This window comes from Lissotriton helveticus, chromosome 7 (assembly GCF_964261635.1).
Source record: "Lissotriton helveticus chromosome 7, aLisHel1.1, whole genome shotgun sequence".
Lineage (NCBI taxonomy): Eukaryota > Metazoa > Chordata > Amphibia > Caudata > Salamandridae > Lissotriton > Lissotriton helveticus.
The window spans coordinates 1,296,473,471-1,296,494,153 of NC_136068.1; the positions used below are offsets into that span (position 1 = coordinate 1,296,473,471).

The following is a 20,683-nucleotide window of genomic DNA, read 5'->3' on the forward strand; positions in this document are numbered from 1 at the left end:
CAAGAACCAATGCATCGGTGTGGGAAGTTTCCTGTTGCTGCGAGTATCGTCGCAGAGCCTGTCATCGCTGGGTGAGATCGCCGAACCGCTTGCTTGCAGTCCACAACACGTCGCTGCGAACAGCGTTGCAGAGCCATCTCATCGAGGGGCCGCGTGAGGAGAAGATCGACGCTGCACATCGCCGTCGCACCTGAAATCGTCGCCGTCCTGAGGATCGTCGCATCGTCTCTGTGCGAGACGCTTCCTACCGAACCTGCGCACCGGAATCCATACAAGGTATCGCATCCCTCCCCATACAGACTGGATTTGTCGCAACACGCCCGCTGCGTCCAGCGGGGCTGTCGCATCACCTCCCCAGGGTCTCAGGAGTGACGCATCGTTTATTTTTCAACGCTGCAGCTTCCATTTGGAACTTTTGTCGCACAAACAGGTACTTTGGGCTAAACGTGACGCAACTGTGGATTCTTTTGACGCAAACCCTAGAACTCTTTTAAAATCATGTTCTTGAACTGTGTATGTTGGATTTTTGTCGTTTTGGTCTTGTGTAGTTTAGATAAAGATAATTATTTTTCTAAACTGGTGTGGTGTCCATTTGTGGTGTTTTCACTATGTCACTGTGAGTGTTGGTACAAATACTTTACACATTGCCTTTGATAAGCCTGTCTGCTCGTGCCAAGCTACCAAGGGGGTGAGCAGGGGTTATCTAAAGAGTGTATCCCCGTTGCCCTGACTAGAAGCAAGGGTCCCTATTTGGACAGTGGTACCTACCTCTGCCAACTAGAGACCCCCAGATCTAACAACCGCTCTCTCCGGATCTGCGCTGGCTGGCACGGAAAAAGAAAAAACTGACGTCAGCGTGCTGAACGCGGAGTCGACCGACGCCACCTATTGACGCGCAGGGGTACTGCTATGAAAAAATTTCTCCAGGTCCAGACGCCTTGGGTTAATTCCAAGGTAAGGAATCTATAGCTAGTAGTCTCTTTCAGCCTCTTTAATTGAAAGATTTCAATGCCCCCCAGTTTGTTAACACAGCAATTACAATTGTTTGTGCCAGACTTAAATGCTTGGTGACCTGGCATATTTGTTTGACTGCCCGTGTCCTGAAGTGCATGGTTCAACCAGGGAATCTGTTATAACTGTGTTCCAAATGAAAATTCCTCCAAACCATATCTTTATAAGATTTGCCAGAAAACAGTACAAAGCAATTCCTTAGCAATGAGTATAGACATGGTGTTAACCACAAACTAAGACAAAAAAACACAAAAAAGGAAAAATAAAAACGAAAAACAAACAAACTAAACCAGGTGGGGGAGGGCATGGGGGCTGCCCACAATCCTCCCCAATAATCTGTGCAGAGTAATACTGAGCTTCAGCTAAAGGGATCCCAACTGAAAAGGCGGATAAACATTTAGAGGTCAGGTCAGACACTACCCCAAGCACATTGGGAAACACTCAAAGAATATTTTTGGCTCGTCTACACTTTCAGATCAGACCCCAATATGGCTACTTAGTCACCAAGTGCCCACCCACAGCAAGCACCACTCCCTCCCCCCCCCCAGCTACATGTTGATCACCCATATTTGCGCCCAGGAAAAAGCTGCGAAGGGGCCCCATCCTCCGAATCGGTTACACAGGACGAGTAGGAGACCCTACATAACCCACCTCACCTAGTCAGGTCAGGCATGTGCTGGGCCATCCACCAACCCCCATGCTCCCACCACCCCAAGCTGGATTCTAACATAGGTTTTTAAAGGGATTCCATAGCTTCTCAAATTAATGTACGAGTTGCTTGCCTTCGGTAACGGTGTATCTGGTAGAGACGATTCTAGCCGCAGATTCCTTAATGTAGAATTATCCCCAGGCGTGCAACTGGATCGGGAAAACTTTTTGCCACAGCACCCTGCGCGCGGGGGGAAGGCATCACGCGACTCCGCCCATGCGTCGTCCGCGTACATGACGTCAGCGAGGTCACAAAAGTCCCACCCCGGCGCGCCTACGTCAGTTTTCTTCGGATAACTTTTCGGCGCCACAGCGCGGAACCAGCAGAGAAACCGTGGAAGCATGAGAACAGTGTGCGAAACAGCAGAAAAAATGGAAGAGAAAAGGGAATGGTGACGAAGAACACCATAAGGAGCAGTGCCAACACTGCAGTACCCAAAATCAGGGAAAGAAGAAAGAACAGAGCACAGCCCTGAGCAGCCACCCTGCCAGTTATGAAAACAGTACCCCCTTTAAGACAAGGAACATATGCAAAATGTCATGACAACATGTAGCAGGACTACAACCCCGACCAAGACCCATGAAGGGGAGCCAGTTCCAAGACAAGCAGGGAACGACAGACCTCCAAGGCAACCCCAGCACAGAGTGCGACAACCCTTCCAATGGAGCCAGGGAAGGGCACGGCCAAATGACCCAAACACAGAGGGTCGCAGAGGGGCCAGGACCTTCAGAACAAGCGGGAGGAAAGGGAGAGACGAAGGAAGGCCAGCCTCAATCCTGGAGCAACCAGAGCAGAGGAGCACAGACCTATAGATCCAACCCCTACAGAGGAACAAAAAGCAAGACAACGTCTTGTCACAAGAGCGAAAGAATGCACGCACTCATCATAGCCATCCACCGGGAGGTGAGTGCAGAAGGGCAAGCCAAAGGGTCCTTGCAGAACGGGGAGGAAGGGCGGGCTGTGAAGGAATCTGCGGCTAGAATATTCTCTACCAGATACATCGTTACCGAAGGTAAGTATCTGTGTCAGAGTCCACGAATTCCAATTCTTGTCGACAGGAACAGATGATGCTAACTTTCCGACTCCCTCTCTCCAATCACCCGGAGTCAGAGTGTAATCATAACTCCAGGCAATCAGAAAAAGGGAAGGGGAAAAGTGGAGAAAACAACCATAAGAAAGTAAAGCACAGAAGAGACTGGTCCTGGTTCCTCGATACTCTAGCGAATCCTCCTCAGGCTTTTAGTCTGCCCAACAAGATTTCTGTGAATACTAAGCACATGCAAAAAACTATGAGAACCTTTAACAATACCCTACACTCCCTTTTCCCTCATTGACTTTTAGACATACCCAAGGAACTGTGTAGACCTGCTTCTCTTCTATTTCTCTGAGAGTTTTGTTCTTATCTGGACTGCTCTTAGTGTTTCACCTCACTGTAACGAAATCAATGTTCTTATTAGCTCTCTCTCTAATTTCTTTCTTTCTAAGCTTGTAAATAGGAAATTGGTGTTTTAACCTACCACTATTTGCAACTCCTTGACCTTTAATCTTTCTCTTATTTGTGTTTGAAGGAATTAACCTCTTCTGACTTGTTCTCTGTAATTCAAATGCATGGAATTCTGTTCTAACTCTTTAATTCTTTTTCTTCAGATCTCTCTGCCCTTTCTGCTGAAGTGATACTTCTCACAACATCCAGGTAAGCGTCTCATATCTTCTTATTTTCTGTGGTTCACGAACATGCTACTGAATACAACAACTTTTCTCTTGTAAGTTCAAATGTTCATACTGATGTTTAGCTATAGAGTACTCTTAGCCTCTTAAACAGTTTAGTCAAATATCACTCTTTCACACGTATGCAGTACAGTTTTTTAGTCTTTTCTATGACTTAGCTCTTGAAGTTCGGCTCCCTTCAGGCTCGCAGGCTCCTGAAAGTCACTGGGACGCGGAGGTTCACTCGCGCAGTTTCACTAACGTTCCGCTGGCAATGCGCAAGGTGACACAGCATCGGAGACTCTCTGTCACGTCTTTTCTGACAGAAAGTTCTTCTTCTTTCTCGACGTTAAACGCTAACAGGGTGATAGCGTAGTGTATTTCCTTTCTACTATGACTTCTCTAATACTCTGAACTCTAAACAGAACACTTACTATCGTTTCCTGAAACTCGCTAAAATACCTCAACTGACTCGGGCAAGATACGCGGTGAAGTGCGCAGCCTTGATAGAGCGCGCGCGTCACCTGCACTCTGCTCTAGAACGCCCAAGACACTAGACTGCTAACTTCCCTGATCCTTCCGCCATCTTGGAATTTCGTAAATTCCATGCGTCAGACCAGGAAGTGATCGGGCTCCAATTCTGTTTTCGTGACTTTAGGACCCTTGCTGACCTTGTGTTAGGGAGAATCCTGACAGTACCCCCCACCAAAGAAGGTCCTCCCATTCTGGGCTTGGTTGGATACCTCAGATGAAAAAGTCGTACTAATTTGGGTGCATGAACATCTGACTCTAACTCCCAGGAGCGCTCCTCTGGCCCATAGCCTTTCCAATCCACCAAATAGTACAGGATCCCCTTCACTATTTTGGAGTCAAGAATTTCCTTTACCTCAAACTCCACACCAGTTTCCAACTGAATCGGTGGTGGAGCTCTCTCTCGTCTCAAACCCTGAACCACCTTCTTTAATAACGAAACATGGAAGACTGGGTGAACCTTGAGTTTCGTGGGTAGTGTCAATCTATAGGTCACTGGATTAATCTGTTCTTCAACAGGATAAGGGCCAATGAATCGAGGCTGGAACTTCCTATTCCCCTTTAATCGTAGATGCTTGGTATTTAACCAAACCTCACTTCCAATTTCCAAATGTGGGAAATCTCTCCTCTTCCTGTCTGCATAACCCTTATACTTAATCTTGGCCTGCTCCAAATTTTGTGATGCAGAATCATGTACTTGACACAGATGAGTCACCAAATCCTGGACTGCTGGTACTGGAAGTGAAACATCCAGCATGGAGAAATTCGGGTGTTTTCCATAGTTCAAATAGAACGGTGAATAACCCGTGGACACATTTGTGGCATTGTTATGAGCAAATTCTGCAGCCCACAAATAGTCCAGCCATTCCCCACCCTGTTTTAAGGTGAATAACCTCAAGTACTGTTCTACCTCCTGATTCACTCGTTCAGTCTGTCCGTCCGTTTCCGGATGGAAACTGGTGGAGAATCGTGTCTCAGTTCCAAGAGCCTTCATAAAAACCCTCCAGAAATGAGACACAAACTGGGAGCCGCGATCTGAAATGACAATCTTAGGAATGCCATGTAACCGCACAACCTGCACACTAAAATGAGTAGCTAGCTGTTTGGCCGTTGGAATTCCCTTCATGGCTACAAAGTGCGTCATCTTGGTGTATGCATCTACAACTACTAGGATGGTATTGTAACCTTGACAAGAGGGAAGTTCTGTAATTAGATCTAAGGTAATGGTGTGCCAAGGATAAGGAGGAGTGGGTAAGGGCTGTAACAAACCTTTGGGTGCCTGTCGTTCTGACTTTCCCTGTGCACATATCTCACAAGTTTTCACGTATTGCTCTATGTCCTTATTCATGTGTGGCCACCAATAACTTCGTTTCACCAAATCCATAGTCTTCAGCTCTCCTTTATGTCCAGCCAGTAGATTATCGTGACATTCTTTCATGACCCGGTTTTGCAATTCGGATGTTGGTACATACAAGGCTCCCGAGTGGTAAGGTAGGCCATCTAATATTTCTCTGCCACCTTCTTGCTGAGTCCACTCTAACATGTCCTCTGGAGACAAGGCTCGAGTTATCTGTTCCTTCACACTCTGAGTTTCCACAACACTTATTATCTTGGAATCAGGGATAATCGCTTGTGTCTTAATTTGGTTCTTTTCTTCTCCTGTTCCCATCCGGGACAAGGCATCCGCTTTGCCATTCTGCGCCCCTGGTCTGAATGTGATGACAAAATCATAATCAGCGAAATATAACGACCAACGAAGTTGCCTTGGAGTTAAAGTCCGAGCGGACTTCAAAAACTTTAGATTTCGATGATCCGTGAATACCGTAACCACATGATGAGCACCCATCAAGTAGTGTCTCCATTCCTTGAAGGCGTCCTTGATTGCCAGCAGTTCTTTTTCAGTGATTGTGTAATTGACTTCCGCAGGCGACAACTTCCTAGATCTATAGGCCACTGGATGTAATTGGCCCGTCTTCTTATTTCGCTGAGAAAGTACTCCTCCAACCGCCAGATCTGAGGCGTCCGTTTCCACATAAAACGGCTCGGATGGATCCGCATGAAGAAGGATGGGAGCTGATGTGAATTCTTCCTTCAGACCTTTGAATGCTGACTCCGCCTCTTCGGTCCACTGAAACTGCACCCCTTTTTTCAATAGACTTGTGAGGGGAAGAATTCGCCGAGAAAATTCACTGATAAATCTTCGATAAAAGTTGGCAAAGCCAATGAAGGCTTGCACTTCTTTCACACTGGTTGGAGACTTCCACTCCAGGACTGCTTGAATCTTCCGTTTATCCATGAGTATTCCGGCTGGTGAGATCACGAACCCCAGGAATTCTACTTCAGTGACATCAAAGGCACATTTCTCCAACTTGACAAACAACTTGTTCTCTCTCAATTTTTGTAAAATTCTTCTTACATGACCCTGATGTTCCTGTGTGTTTGCAGAGTAGATCAAAATATCGTCTATGTACACGATAGCGCATTGGTCTATGAACTCACTGAGAACATCATTAATAAAGTGCTGAAACGCAGCTGGGGCGTTGCATAGGCCGTAGGGCATCACTTGGTATTCAAATAATCCGAATCGAGTCCTAAAGGCGGTCTTCCACTCATCACCAGCTCTTACTCGAATGAGATGATAGGCCCCTCTCAAATCCAATTTGGTAAATATTTGAGCCCCTTTCAGTTGATCTAATAAAACTGAGATGAGAGGAAGGGGATACCTATTCTTCTTAGTGATCCGATTGATGGCGCGGTAGTCTATGCAAGTTCGTAACTCGCCCTCTTCCTTTTTCGGCACGAAAAACAAAGGCGAGGATACTGGAGATTGGGAAGGACGGATAAATCCGTTCGCCAAGTACTTGTGTATATATTCCTTTAAATGGTCATGCTCCTTTTCCGTTAAGGCATAAACTCTGCTACATGGCATATTCGCTCCTGGTTCAAGGTCTATTTTACAATCATACACCCGAGGAGGTGGTAATTGCTCAGCTTCCTGCTCGTCAAATACATCTTCAAAATCTTGATATTGCGATGGAATGGACTGTGTGTTGATCACACACACAACTGCATTCGCAGAACACAGGGCTTGAGCTGGATTTTCCTGGTCTTTTTCCTTCTGATTTCCAAAACAATAATGCTTGCAATAGTCCGAAGACATTTCTATAGTTCTTGCCGCCCAATCTACAGTCGGATTATACTCCGTGAGCCAAGGAAGTCCTAGGATTAGCTGGAACTGTGGTGCGTCTATTAGGTTAAACTGGATTTCTTCTTGATGTCCATCTTCCTTTACCAACTGCACCAGTTCAGTATGACTGACTATGGGTCCTGAAGATAGGTTTGTCCCGTCGATGGCTCTAACTGGTTCACTCTTATCTTTTAATATTGCTCTCAACCCTATCTTGGTCGCAAATCGTTGGTCACAAAAATTTCCGGTCGCCCCAGAATCCACCATCACCATCACTCTCTCTCGAACTTCTTGACGGAACTTTATGGTCATTGATAACACAAGGTGAGGGGACGATGATTGCAGAGTATTGGCCAGTTGGTGCTCTTGTGGAGTTGAATCTTGACTCGCATCCACCTGTACAACTCCTTCTACAGGTGGTGCAACTAGTTTTCCTTCGGCCTGTATGTTCCTTTAGGCTTCTTTGGACAATTCCTTACAAAATGTCCGCTCGAACCACAATACATACACAAATTATTGGCTCGTCTCTTCTCTTTTTCCTCTTTAGTAAGCGGACCTCTTATTGCCCCTATCTGCATTGGTTCTTGGCCATTGGTTCCTTCTGCAACCTTCCCAACTTCAGGCTTGGCTCTGTCAAATCGAGGCACTGTGCTTCGAAATTCTCGTCTTCTCTCTCCTCGTCGTTCCCCCTGCCGGAAATCTAACTCGAGAACCAAATCTACGAGGGCCGATATCTCTGTTGGTCGATTGGGAATTTGCGCCAATCCATCTTTGAGTTCATCTCGTAGACCTCGATAAAAAATTGCTGTCCTCTTATTTTCCGGCCAATCAGTTTCCATTACCAACTTATTAAATTGGGCCAAGTACGCCACCAAGTCTCTGTTTCCCTGCTTTAGTTCCAGAAGCTCATTATCTACAGCCTGGGAAATTCGCCTTCGATCAAATATGCGCAAAAATTCCTTCTTAAATTCGTCATAATTCTGCAGAAGAGGGTCGTCTCGAGAAACGATGGGCATTGACCAAGCGGCAGCGTCTCCACTCAGATATGATAAAACGAAGGCCACTTTGGATTGTGCATCGGGAAAGACAGAAGGACGACACATGAAGTGTAAGGTGCATTGGGAAATAAACACTTGTGCCTTCTGTGGATCCCCGCTAAATCTCTCTGGTGCTGCCAAGGGAATGACTGGGGACAATGAGTGTATCACCTGCGTAGTTAACCTAGTTGTTTCCCCAGTGGACGTGGTGGGAGTTTCTCTATTTCCTGAAAGTGGTTGTCTCATTCTTTGCGCTAACTCTGCCGTCTCCTTCCTAGCATTTATCACCTCTTGCCTCAGACCTTGATTCTCCTCTCTAACCGTCACTAATTCCTTTTGTATAGAATCTAATACCGCCCCTAAGGTCTGCAAATTAACCCCTTCAACCATTCTGTTCGGGTGCAAATTTACAACGTGGGCACTTCACTCTGTCAGAGTCCACGAATTCCAATTCTTGTCGACTTGCACAGGAACAGATGATGCTAACTTTCCGACTCCCTCTCTCCAATCACCCGGAGTCAGAGTGTAATCATAACTCCAGGCAATCAGAAAAAGGGAAGGGGAAAAGTGGAGAAAACAACCATAAGAAAGTAAAGCACAGAAGAGACTGGTCCTGGTTCCTCGATACTCTAGCGAATCCTCCTCAGGCTTTTAGTCTACCCAACAAGATTTCTGTGAATACTAAGCACATGCAAAAAACTATGAGAACCTTTAACAATACCCTACACTCCCTTTTCCCTCATTGACTTTTAGACATACCCAAGGAACTGTGTAGACCTGCTTCTCTTCTATTTCTCTGAGAGTTTTGTTCTTATCTGGACTGCTCTTAGTGTTTCACCTCACTGTAACGAAATCAATGTTCTTATTAGCTCTCTCTCTAATTTCTTTCTTTCTAAGCTTGTAAATAGGAAATTGGTGTTTTAACCTACCACTATTTGCAACTCCTTGACCTTTAATCTTTCTCTTATTTGTGTTTGAAGGAATTAACCTCTTCTGACTTGTTCTCTGTAATTCAAATGCATGGAATTCTGTTCTAACTCTTTAATTCTTTTTCTTCAGATATCTCTGCCCTTTCTGCTGAAGTGATACTTCTCACAACATCCAGGTAAGCGTCTCATATCTTCTTATTTTCTGTGGTTCACGAACATGCTACTGAATACAACAACTTTTCTCTTGTAAGTTCAAATGTTCATACTGATGTTTAGCTATAGAGTACTCTTAGCCTCTTAAACAGTTTAGTCAAATATCACTCTTTCACACGTATGCAGTACAGTTTTTTAGTCTTTTCTATGACTTAGCTCTTGAAGTTCGGCTCCCTTCAGGCTCGCAGGCTCCTGAAAGTCACTGGGACGCGGAGGTTCACTCGCGCAGTTTCACTAACATTCCGCTGGCAATGCGCAAGGTGACACAGCATCGGAGACTCTCTGTCACGTCTTTTCTGACAGAAAGTTCTTCTTCTTTCTCGACGTTAAACGCTAACAGGGTGATAGCGTAGTGTATTTCCTTTCTACTATGACTTCTCTAATACTCTGAACTCTAAACAGAACACTTACTATCGTTTCCTGAAACTCGCTAAAATACCTCAACTGACTCGGGCAAGATACGCGGTGAAGTGCGCAGCCTTGATAGAGCGCGCGCGTCACCTGCACTCTGCTCTAGAACGCCCAAGACACTAGACTGCTAACTTCCCTGATCCTTCCGCCATCTTGGAATTTCGTAAATTCCATGCGTCAGACCAGGAAGTGATCGGGCTCCAATTCTGTTTTCGTGACTTTAGGACCCTTGCTGACCTTGTGTTAGGGAGAATCCTGACAATCTGGTACATCTGATAGAGACTACTAGCCGCAGATTCCTTAACGTAGAATAGATACCCTAGCCATACCCACGGGGAAGGAGGGTCTGCGGAAGGTCCCAACAGCCTGGACATAACAGAGGGTCCCACAGGGGACTAATCCAATGGACAGGGCGAAGTGCTCCGTCCTCCCAGGCGAGGGGGGAAGCCCCACAAGCAGAACACCACCGACCCCAAGAGGGATGTGGGAAAAAGAAAGAATTTAGAAGAAGCCCGTGCACTCTAAACAGAGGAACCTGGGGCACGGCCGGGGAGGCCGAAGCACCCCACGCCCCTACAAGGCAACAGAGCTTCCATCCAATGCCAGGACGAGGAAGAAGAAAAGCCTAAAGGGCCCAAGGAAACGAGGGAAAAGAAGGCGAGCCCACCATAACCGGAAGGCAACAGACCAGACAGAGTGGCACCAGCAGTAATAAGCTGCCATAACCTGGAAGGGCCGCCCGGGGCCCCAGGAAAACCGGTTAGGTTATGCCTGACAAAAGGAGAGACACAGAACCACCCGAGCCCCCATGATAGGAGCATGAAGGCGAGGAAATGTATGGGCACCCTCCACGAGGGGACCGCGCACACGACCCAAGAAGCATCAGCAGCATACATAAACGCCATGGAGAGCAGAGGCCCGAAGGCGACCAGAACCCCACAGCAGAGCACAAGCTATATGACAGCAACCACTACCCCACCAGGGCCGGCCTAAGGCATGTGCAAGCTGTGGACCTGTACAGGGCCGCCACGCCAATATATATCCTTAGATACATATTTGCGTGGCGGCCCCTGGCAGGGATTTGGTGGCCTCGGGCCCCCTACCTACACTCCCTGCTCAGGGCCTCCGTGAGCCTAGAGCCGGCCCTGACCCCACATAGGGTAAGTTAAGTCCCAAGACATGGAACCCTCTTTGGAAGGAACTTACGCAGCAGAGGAAAGAACGAAAGAGCCAGGGGGGAAATAACCCCAGCAGAAGACTTGTCAAGCAGCCCAAGAGAAAACAGAAAGCCTAGTCTCAGGGCCAAGTCTGTGCAGATAACTCAAGCAACACACAGTCAACAAAAGGGCCGTCCAGCAGCCAACAAAGCCACAGTCCCAGCAAGGAGGACTCAAGTGGCCAAAAAATACATCTCAGAGCAAGGGCAACCGGCCCAAAAAAGGGTCCAGAACCAGGTCAACTCCGCTGTCACCTAGCAGGGGAGGAGAATGAGGAGGAGGAGGAGGAGGAGGAGGAGGAGGAGGAAGAGGAGGACGGACCCCTGCCAAGAACCTTTGGATGGCGGAGTTGGCTGGGGCATGAAATAACAGGGTGCTATCAAATGGAAGATCAATCAGCCGCTCCCGAAAATTTTCAGGGAACACACCATCCCGAAACCAAGCATGGTGACGGAGGGCGACTGAGGAAGCCATGGCGCATCCCAGCACCTCCGAGATGTCCAGAGCAGAGCACAGAATAACCGCCGTCAGCTCCCGGCCATCCAGCGCATGATGCCGCAAGTCCACCTGAACAGTCTCCTGTGAAGAGGCGGATCCCAAAGACTCAGCCGAGTCCCACAAACAAGAGGTGGCCCTAGCCAACACACACAAGGTGTTAAGGGCCCGCAGGGTAGCGCTGGTCGAGGCAAATATGTTACGCCCCCAAGAGTCCAGCCAGCGGGCCTCCCGGGACGGTGGAGTCAACAGAGGCGGGAGGGAGGGAAAAGCAGTGCATAAAAGTGGACTGGAGGCAGAGGGGTGGAAGGAAAGACACGCCGGGTCATGTGGCGCCGGAAGGTGCCGGGGCAGAAGGTGTTGGGGCACCGGATCCCCGAAGGCGGGCGCCTCCAAGCTCCCATCAGGGAAGAAAGGAGCAAACCCTCAAAGGGAAGCAAAAGCTCTCTCCCACCAGAGCCCTGGTGGAGAACCTCCAAGAGATGGTCTGCCGGGAAATGAGCAACCGGGTCACCCATGCGAACAATACCTACAGCCGTGGACACCGCGTGGGCGAAGGCCACACCCGCCGCTGTAGGGCCCCGCGGCGGAGAAAGCAGCTCCTCCGTGGGCGACGGTTGTAAACGGAGGAGGCCGTCCACTAAGCCAAGCGGAGCGGGCAAGGGCCAGACCTGGAAGTCAGAAGGGACCGAAGAGTGTGGGACCTGTCTTTCCTTCGGCGAATGCCCCGGCCAAGGGAATGGCGGGGAGCCTCCCTTCGATGACGCCGGCGAAAAAGCCACCACGCGGCAGCCTGTTTCCGGGGAGGATGACACCAGAAGGCACCCAACCTCCGGAGAGGAGGGAGCGTCCGAACACGAGTCCGTGACCCGACGCTTGTCTGGCGTCGTAGAGTCCATCGCCTGAGGCAGGACGGCATCACCATCTGCCGCCATGGGAGACACCGGATAGGACTCCTCCAAGCCACATCGCGCCGGGGACCAGAGTGGAGCTGGAGTCAAAGTGGCCAAGGGGCAGCGCCGAAACAACGCAGACTTGACCTGCGCCCAGGCAGCCGCCTGCATGGAGGAATGAGAGGGACCGGGGGAGTGATACGAAGCCCTCCACCAGCCTCGGCCCAGGATGGGACGCTGGTGGCCCGGCGACCCATGCGGCGCCGCCTGGGCCGATTTAACCTCCGACTCGCCCTCTGCCTGCGTGGAGGGGCCCGGAGGGGGACGAGGTGTCCCCGCCCAGCCTCGACCAAGAGCGGATCGAGGAGGGTCCACCGACCCATATGGCGTCGCCCGGTCCAGCAGGTGCCAGCGCCGTGGCGGCGTCAGCTTAGCCGTTGACAAAGCCTCCGCCTGTCCAGAGGGCTGAGTGGGGCTCAGGGATGCGACCCAAGCCCTGGTGACCTCCTGCGACACCACAGGGACTCCCGCTGGAGTTTGCGGCAAGGCAGAGGAACTGTGGTCCGAAGGAGGGACGCCCGAGGGGCCACACCCCAACAGCACCACATCCTCCAAGCTTGGAGCCGAACCAGTCAGCGCCGGAGCCTCCTGCGGCACCGCGCAGGGCCCCGCGCAAGGCAAGGGTTCCGCTGCCGCCCCAGGAAGGGAAGGAGGAGGAGACGCAAGCGAGGCCTGCAAAGCCACCGCATATGTCTCCATCTGGACTCTCGACACCCCTTCACTGGGAAACGGTGGATAGGAGGACGACACGCGGGGCCGCATCACCCGCAGAGAGCCCATGCCCCCGGCAGGCCGAACACCAGCTCCCGGGGACAAACTGCGACACTTAACCACCGGGGAGCGACGCTCTCGCGACATCGGAGAGGGGCGAGGACGACGACAACGGCCATCTCTGAAACCGTCTGCCGAGGCTGTTCGAGGGGATAAAGCCAACCTGGAGACACGCGCCGAGAGTAGTTTCATCCGGCGCTCCCGCCGCGACTTCGGCTTCAACTGTTGGCACGCCTCACAATCAGCGGTGATGTGATTTTCCCCTAAACACCACATAAAAATGAGGTCAGGGTCCGTCGCCGACATAAGATGCCCACACGACGTGCAAGTCTTGAAGCCCGAACGCATTCGCACACTGTTCCACCAAAAAAATAGCACAATGAGGAAGAAAAAAGGGGCCCAAACAGGCCCGAGCAGAGACCGGATCCGTGCTGCATGCGGAAAAGGAAAAAACCGATGTAGGCGCGCTGGGGTGGGACTTATGTGACCTCGCTAATGTCACGTACGCGATTGACGCATGGGCGGAGTCGCGTGATGCCATCCGCCCGGCGTGCAGGGATGCTGTGGCAAAAAGTTTTCCGGATCCAGTCTCACGCCTGGGGATAATTCTACGTTAAGGAATCTGCGGCTAGTAGTCTCTATCAGATACGTCTTAACTGCTATGATGGCAGACTACTCCATATTTTTGTCCAGCCCCAAGGGGAATGGGGGCCGGTCGCTGGGGGTAAATTGAGCATGTGTTACCCACTCTGTCTGTAGAAACTTTGACATTCATTTCCCCACTAGGTATGTATGGAATATAATCTATCCTCCCCAGCATGAACCAGGAGAATACCTGTGATGTTTAATGGTAGTGTCAGCGCTGTCACAGCCTTCATGATAGCCATTAGATCTGCCCAATATGGCTTGACCTGTGAGGTTGTCCACCAGAGATGGATTAACGTCCCCCTCATCTAGCAACCCCACCACCACAAATCCAAACTCGCTAACATTGCCCGCAACTGAAATGGGGTTGAGTGCCAACGAGTCAGGATTTTGTAAGCATTTTGTTCATATTGGATACAGATCAAAAACTGTGTGGCCTTTGCTCAGATGTCTTCCCACCCCTCTTCAGTGAATCCTTTCCCTAGATCCTCATGCCATTTCTGCATATAGTAATGCAAGATAGGTGGGGAGCTCAGGCCAAAGGTTGAGTATATACGTGAGATGCCCCTTCTTGGAATGGCCCGTGAAAATATAGTGCCTGATTTATATATTGGCGGGGAGGGCAATTCGCTGCGGCATTGGAGTTCCCTCACCGTCAATATAGTGGTCTGACCGCCAAACGTAATGCTACTCTGTCTCGGCCGTGGCCAAACCTCTCGGACGGCCCTGTGGAGTAAGGGTAGTTGGAGAAATAGCTACATGTCAGCCCACCCAATTTAGATGGGCAGACATGTAGTCAATGTTTACTGTTTCTTACCACCAGATACGCAACAGTAAAAAAAATTATACTATTTCCTCCGCCATGAGAGAAGACTCCCATGGCGAGGGGAGCATTACATTTTTTTTTTTAAGACAAAAAAAAGTCAATTTCGGGATTTTTCTTTTGTAAAGAAACAACATTTACTGTGTGCTACAGGGCTGTGTTCTGTTTATGCAGACCCATAGCACAGAGTAAAATGCATTGCCAGGAACCGCAGTTGTTTTTATAAATAAGCGCTTGCTTGGTGGTCATTTATAAATAAGGCGGGCGGCCTCTCCACTATGTGGACGGAGTAAGTTGCTCTGTCCCCATGGCAGGACGGCAGGCTGTTGCCCACAAATAAATCAAGTACATAGTGTCTATTTGAGTCCGTTCCTAACTCCTCCCATACGTCTCGCACTGGTCACTGCAAAGTGTAGTGGCAAAATAGAAATTCAGAGGTGAGGTATATTCGAGATTTTCAGTATGAGCCTAGTAGTTCTTAAATGTTCTTCCGGTGGGCATACAGACATTTGTCATCTTGATTCATTTCAGAAGACCGCAAAAAAGACCTGTTCGGCTGCTCCCATCACCCCTTGCTCACACTTTAATTCCCTTTGGAATGTTGAACAATCAGTTTAGACTTGCGCATAGTTTATAAATTAATACATACAATGAACAAAACTAAACATACTATGTGTTTTGGGGAGGTTGGTCTCCTTGGTTCCCATCAAGAGCACTGGAGCTGGGTCAACTGGAAACCCTTGTCGAAGCTGGTCCAATTGCCGTCTCTGCTGAGCCATGTTCATCCTTTCCTGTACCATGAGAAATAAGGGATCACAACTCAGAAACAAATCTCGTGCTCAGGATTGCTGATCAGATCCAAGCTGCTCTAAGTGCACACCTCGTGTAAATGCTGCTCCTGAACCCTCAGTCGCTCCATCTGCTGGTGAACCGTCCGTAGACGACCTTGGTGATCCGACTCCACCCGCTGAGCATCCAGCAGTGCCTTCTCACCCTCCTCATACTTCTGCGAGGCCAACTGTGAGCAGGAGAATAGAATCAGTCAGTGGAACCATGATTCCAGGAAGATATACAAACCCTCAACAATACTTCTAAAGGTCTAACTTGTAGCTTTTAGTGCTGCACTGCTTTCCTATGGATTGAAATAAACTGCTCTCCACTAATAAAGTTAGGGCAAAAGTAAAGCCAGTGAGGAGACTATCACTAAACATTAACCAATGGGGTCAGATACAGAATAACAACGGCAGCTCATACATCAACCAGCATGTCCATCTGGTCTACACCTGGTATATCACCTGAATGGTGATGTTAGTGCAAAAGAATAGCATAGTGCTGAATGAGTATCAGTAAAGGGGGTCAGTTATAATACCGCGACTGCAGCATGAACAAAAATAAATGCAGCATGGTTGAAGCCTTTAGATGCATTAAGAAAATATGGGTTACTTAGTTTGAATCATATTTCTACATCAGGTTTGATTGTTTTGCATTCATAAACATTACAATAAGTAAGTCTGCTAGTATATTAAGGATTGATTTGAAAATGATCCCACAAATAAAATTAAGCACTTTAAAACTTGTCAGGCTGGTAAGCTATTTCTCCCAGTATAGAAAACAGCAAGTCATGGGATATAGGCACCACTCTTTTCATGCAGGAATGTTTACACTGCTTATATAGAATGCGCAGCAGTATTAGGCAGTTGATTGTTTTGGGGCAGACCAATGGTTATCTATACTCCTATTCCTCTTCCTGTCCCGGGTGGACTGTAGGCGGTATTTGAATTCAAAGTTGATATACATGACTGAGAACTACGATTTCAATCAAGGCATTTTTAATTCGCTTTCATGGGCTCCTATTTACTATTTGCAAATAATAAAATAGAATGCTAAGACCTCACCTCTAGTAAGCTGGTTTGTTACGCTGCTCCCTAGTTTACCATTGCACTTGCACAGTTAATTGGTGTATGAGAGCATCTCAGCCTTGCACTGAGGCGACTAGTCAGAACAGAAGTGTGGCGGAAGGAATTTTAGGAACCAGACACTCTTCATCACTGGCACCAGCAACGGAATGCATGTCGGACTGCCAGAAATATATTCAACTTGTCTTCAGAGTCTTTATCCTCTAACATCATTGTTCCAGACATTCTTCGGAGGTTTAATATGGAGTCTGGCATTCAGACACACAATGCCACAGAGCCTAAAAAACAGGAAATCTGCCTGCGTTTCAGGACAGCCATTCTCTGAACCTTAAGGTATTTGGGTAAAGAGTTAAAAAAAACTGGAAATAACAGAGGATACAAGTAACCAATCTAATGGCAATTCGCTGATCTTCGAAGAATGGATGATTGCATTGGTCGCGCTGGAATTCAAAGTTTTACCCTGTGGTTAACATCAGATATAAGTGGCAAGTAATAACTCACTGTCACCAGTAAAGTACACCTATGCAGCCTGGGTGACATGAATAGCCATTAACTGTTGGATCACTCAGACTAGAACTAGAGTGGCTAGCCATTTACCTGGCAAAATTGAACATTTTTTTAAATTTTGAATGCCTTCTGTCAACCATGCATTACCTTCTAAGAAATATGTGCCTTGATTAGCCAATTGTCTAACTATGAACAGAGACAGATTTTCTGGTGCCTATGTAAGGCTGTGAAAACACACAAAAATGCTTGAGTGCTAAATGGACTCGGGTGACAAGGTAAGTCACCAAGTAAACAAGGTCCTAACCGTGTTTACTTGGATCCAAAAAGATATTTGAGAGGTGTCCTCATCCACAACTTATCGTGGCATGCTTCATCCTTGCAAACCCCCCACACCAGAGTAAGATAATACCATTCTAGTGGACTCAACCAAAAGTGGGAGTTCTCAGATATTCTTTATTTCTGGACCATTGCAGGGATTCAGCTACTGTGGTGGTTTTCATCCTCTATCTCACCCTGTGTGATTGCCTATGAAAGGCTTCCAAAATTGCCATGTACTTGTTAAATATGCATGTGCTGTAAATTTTTCAGCAAATATATTCTCGTTTTTTTATAATTTTCACATGAAATGTGTGTATGAAAAGTGTATGCCCACAACAAGTGCTTAATTTAAACTGGTGGTTGCTGGAGGTGGACGCTGGCATTTATTTTTGGGAACCAGCACTTATATTTTAGCATTAAGTATTTACTGAGTGGAAGAGAGGGAAAACACACAAATTAGAAAGACAAAGGAAGAAAGAGACAATAAAATGTTCTCAAAGGGAGAAAGCAAGAGCCTGCAAGAGGGAGAAAAAAGAAGCAGGGAATGTTTGGTAACAGATTAGAGACTACAGGCCTTGGTATTAGGCACACAGACGTTTAATAGTACAGGCCGCCGGCTTCTGAGCAGCACGGCACTCATTTTTTAACAAATTAAGCACTGCCAATTTAAATACTAACGATGTAATGGACCAGGATTTGGTAAAGTGCTAACATGTTAATTTTCTATTTTTGTAAGCCATGTCTTTGCCATTTTGACATAAGAATAAGGATCCAATAAAAATTGGATCCTCTTTTGGACCTTTCTTTTTTTCACCACTAACTAGTGGAGACACATTCCTAAGGTATTTTTTTTCTTGACCAAAATGTGTCACCTATGATAGTGACGCAGAAGAAAAGGCTTCGATACCCTGAGTGGAATGTTGGACAAGGAACTCTGAATTTGGAGCGTGTCTCTATTCTGTACAAGGTCTAACACCAATTTGTCTTCTGTTATTGGAAAATGGGCTATAAGTTTCCTCTCACCACGGTGCTGGTAGGGTCAGACAGAGTGACATTGGTATTGTCTTCCAGTTCTCAGGGGAAGAATGATCAATCTGACAATGCCACTGAGCTTCTATATTCCTAAAAGAGAGAGTGCTAATATTCTTATACAGACTGTAGTGCCTATTTGTTTATTACTTTTTGGGGCGAAATTTAAAGGGGGATTTTCCCTCCTGTACCATCCAGGAAGGATAAATACTCATAAGCTAGTTATCTAGATATCGTCTGGATAGTCATAAGAACCTACACATCACCGCTGAGTAGAACCAATGCCAGTGCACAAACCTTTGCTGAAAGCAGTTCTATCTCAGGCTGGGGCCAAGCCTAGATTTCTGGAACTTCTTGATGCTCGGACGTGTGTTTGACAAGAAGATTGACTCCCTGCAAGGACAGAAGCTATCCCCAAGCACTAGAAATTCTACATAAAGCTCATCTGACTGATGATCTGCTTGGAAGTTTCCAAGTCACAGATTAGCCTTGAGAACCCTGCAGCCTGTCTGGCTTGTAGATGAGACTAAACATCACCTGGGGAGTGGGGCTGCAGAGATGTTTTCCTACACTTAGGCTGCGAGTCTACATCATCACAGAGAATCTGAATCTTCACTTGTTGTACAACTGGACATCATAGGGGATGCTGACTCACTACAATAACTTACCCGCCCCTATTAGTTAGACTATGAGACCAGCTGAGTCCTTAATTGGTCTGCAAATCATGAGCAAATGAACAGTTCCACAAGCCTTAAGCTTCTTCCACTAAGTCTTTGAATCTTGTACCATCTTGTTTATGTCAAACATTATGGTTTTGGAGTTGCTCTTTTTGGGAGGACAGGATTAAGAACTCTTTCTGACCATTTTGAGTTCCAACACATACATATGCAGCTCTCTCTATTATCAGGACTAGTTCTTCGGGATGGGCACCCCAGCTCTTTGAGGAAGTGTATGTGACCATAACAAACTGTCTAGCCTCTTGATGGAAAGAAAGACCTACTGTTAGGTTGGATTCTGAAACCCACCATATTAACACATTCATCTTTATTAGCGTGACTTGTGCACCCAATGCCTCTTGAAGGGGACACGTGTAGACAGCAAAAGGGAATCCGTGGAATACCCGAGGGCAACATGCCCGAAGAGATCTGTATATTTGAACTGTGCCTCTGTCATTCTTCTGGACTTGATTTGAACGTTTTCACACTGGGCACATTTCTCACCTTTCCACATCAGTCAGACCACTGATCTCTGTTCTTTCCATAACCAGAGTCGGTATCAAAAATTGGGGGTTGGTCCTAAGGATCCTGTGAGAAAGTGCCATCTTTCTTGCCTTGGTAAGCCCCCACTTTTTTCTGAACTGCTAATGTGCTTGACTGAGTGTGCCCTGGGTCCCTGCCAATCAGGTACCCAGGGCCTGTGTTCCTTCCCTAAAAAGAAAAGCTATTGTGAAACAAAATACCCAGTTGGCACCTCTGGCCACCTGTCAGCCCCTAGTAAATGGTACCCTAGGTACCCAGGGCATGGTGACCCTCAGGGGCCCAGTACCCTGGTACCCACACACTGCCTTTGCAGACTGAGTGCCTAAGTACAGAACTAAAACAAGAGTCGACATGGCACACATCCCTGTGTGCCATGCCCACAGAACCCACGGCCCTGGCATACTTCAGTCACCCCTCCTGCTGGGTGCCCTATGCCAGAGGTGAGGGCACAGGGGCCTAAACCCTGTGCCCCTACAGTACCCAGGGCCATTCCTGGGCACTGTAAGTGCAGTGATGCCATTTAAGAGTATAGGGTGCTGGGAGGTTGTCATTACGAACTCCACAGCACCATAATGGCTACACAGAAGACTGACAAGTTTGGTACCAAACTTCTCAGCACATTAAACTCGCACTGATGCCAGTGTGGGATTTAATTTAAAATGCACAAGAGTGCATCTTAGAGATGCCCTCCAAAACCCGAACCTACAATCCACGTCTGGGCTGAGTGGCTACAGAGGCTGCCACACAGCAGACATGTTGCTGGACCCCTGGGTGGAGAGACCTCCGCTCTCCTGGGCCTGCAACAATGCACATCCTGGGCAAGGTGATATGTCTCCTCCCCCTGGATGGACAGGGGGAAGCTTCAAAGGCATACCGCCTCTGAGAGCTTCTCCAGACCATTTGCTGTACCCAGCAACTGGCCCCTCACCCGTTCTACCCCCACTCTGGCGGAAAGACTGGCAGGAAAAACTACGTCAGGAAGGAGGGTGTGCCAACCGTTGTCAACTCCACCCCT

At 47.9% G+C, this 20,683-nt stretch overlaps 1 protein-coding gene across 3 annotated transcripts in view; it reads right to left on the bottom strand.

The window, feature by feature from the left end:
- Window positions 1-20,683, bottom strand: part of FBF1 (Fas binding factor 1) — a 596,028-nt gene that overhangs the window by 91,727 nt on the left and 483,618 nt on the right. For all 3 annotated transcript variants that reach the window (XM_078654557.1, XM_078654558.1, XM_078654559.1), the window contains 2 exons: window positions 15,520-15,657; window positions 15,310-15,430 (listed from right to left, as the gene is read on the bottom strand). In XM_078654557.1, the coding sequence (XP_078510683.1) occupies window positions 15,310-15,430; window positions 15,520-15,657 (259 nt within the window). The remainder of the gene's footprint in view (window positions 1-15,309; window positions 15,431-15,519; window positions 15,658-20,683) is intronic.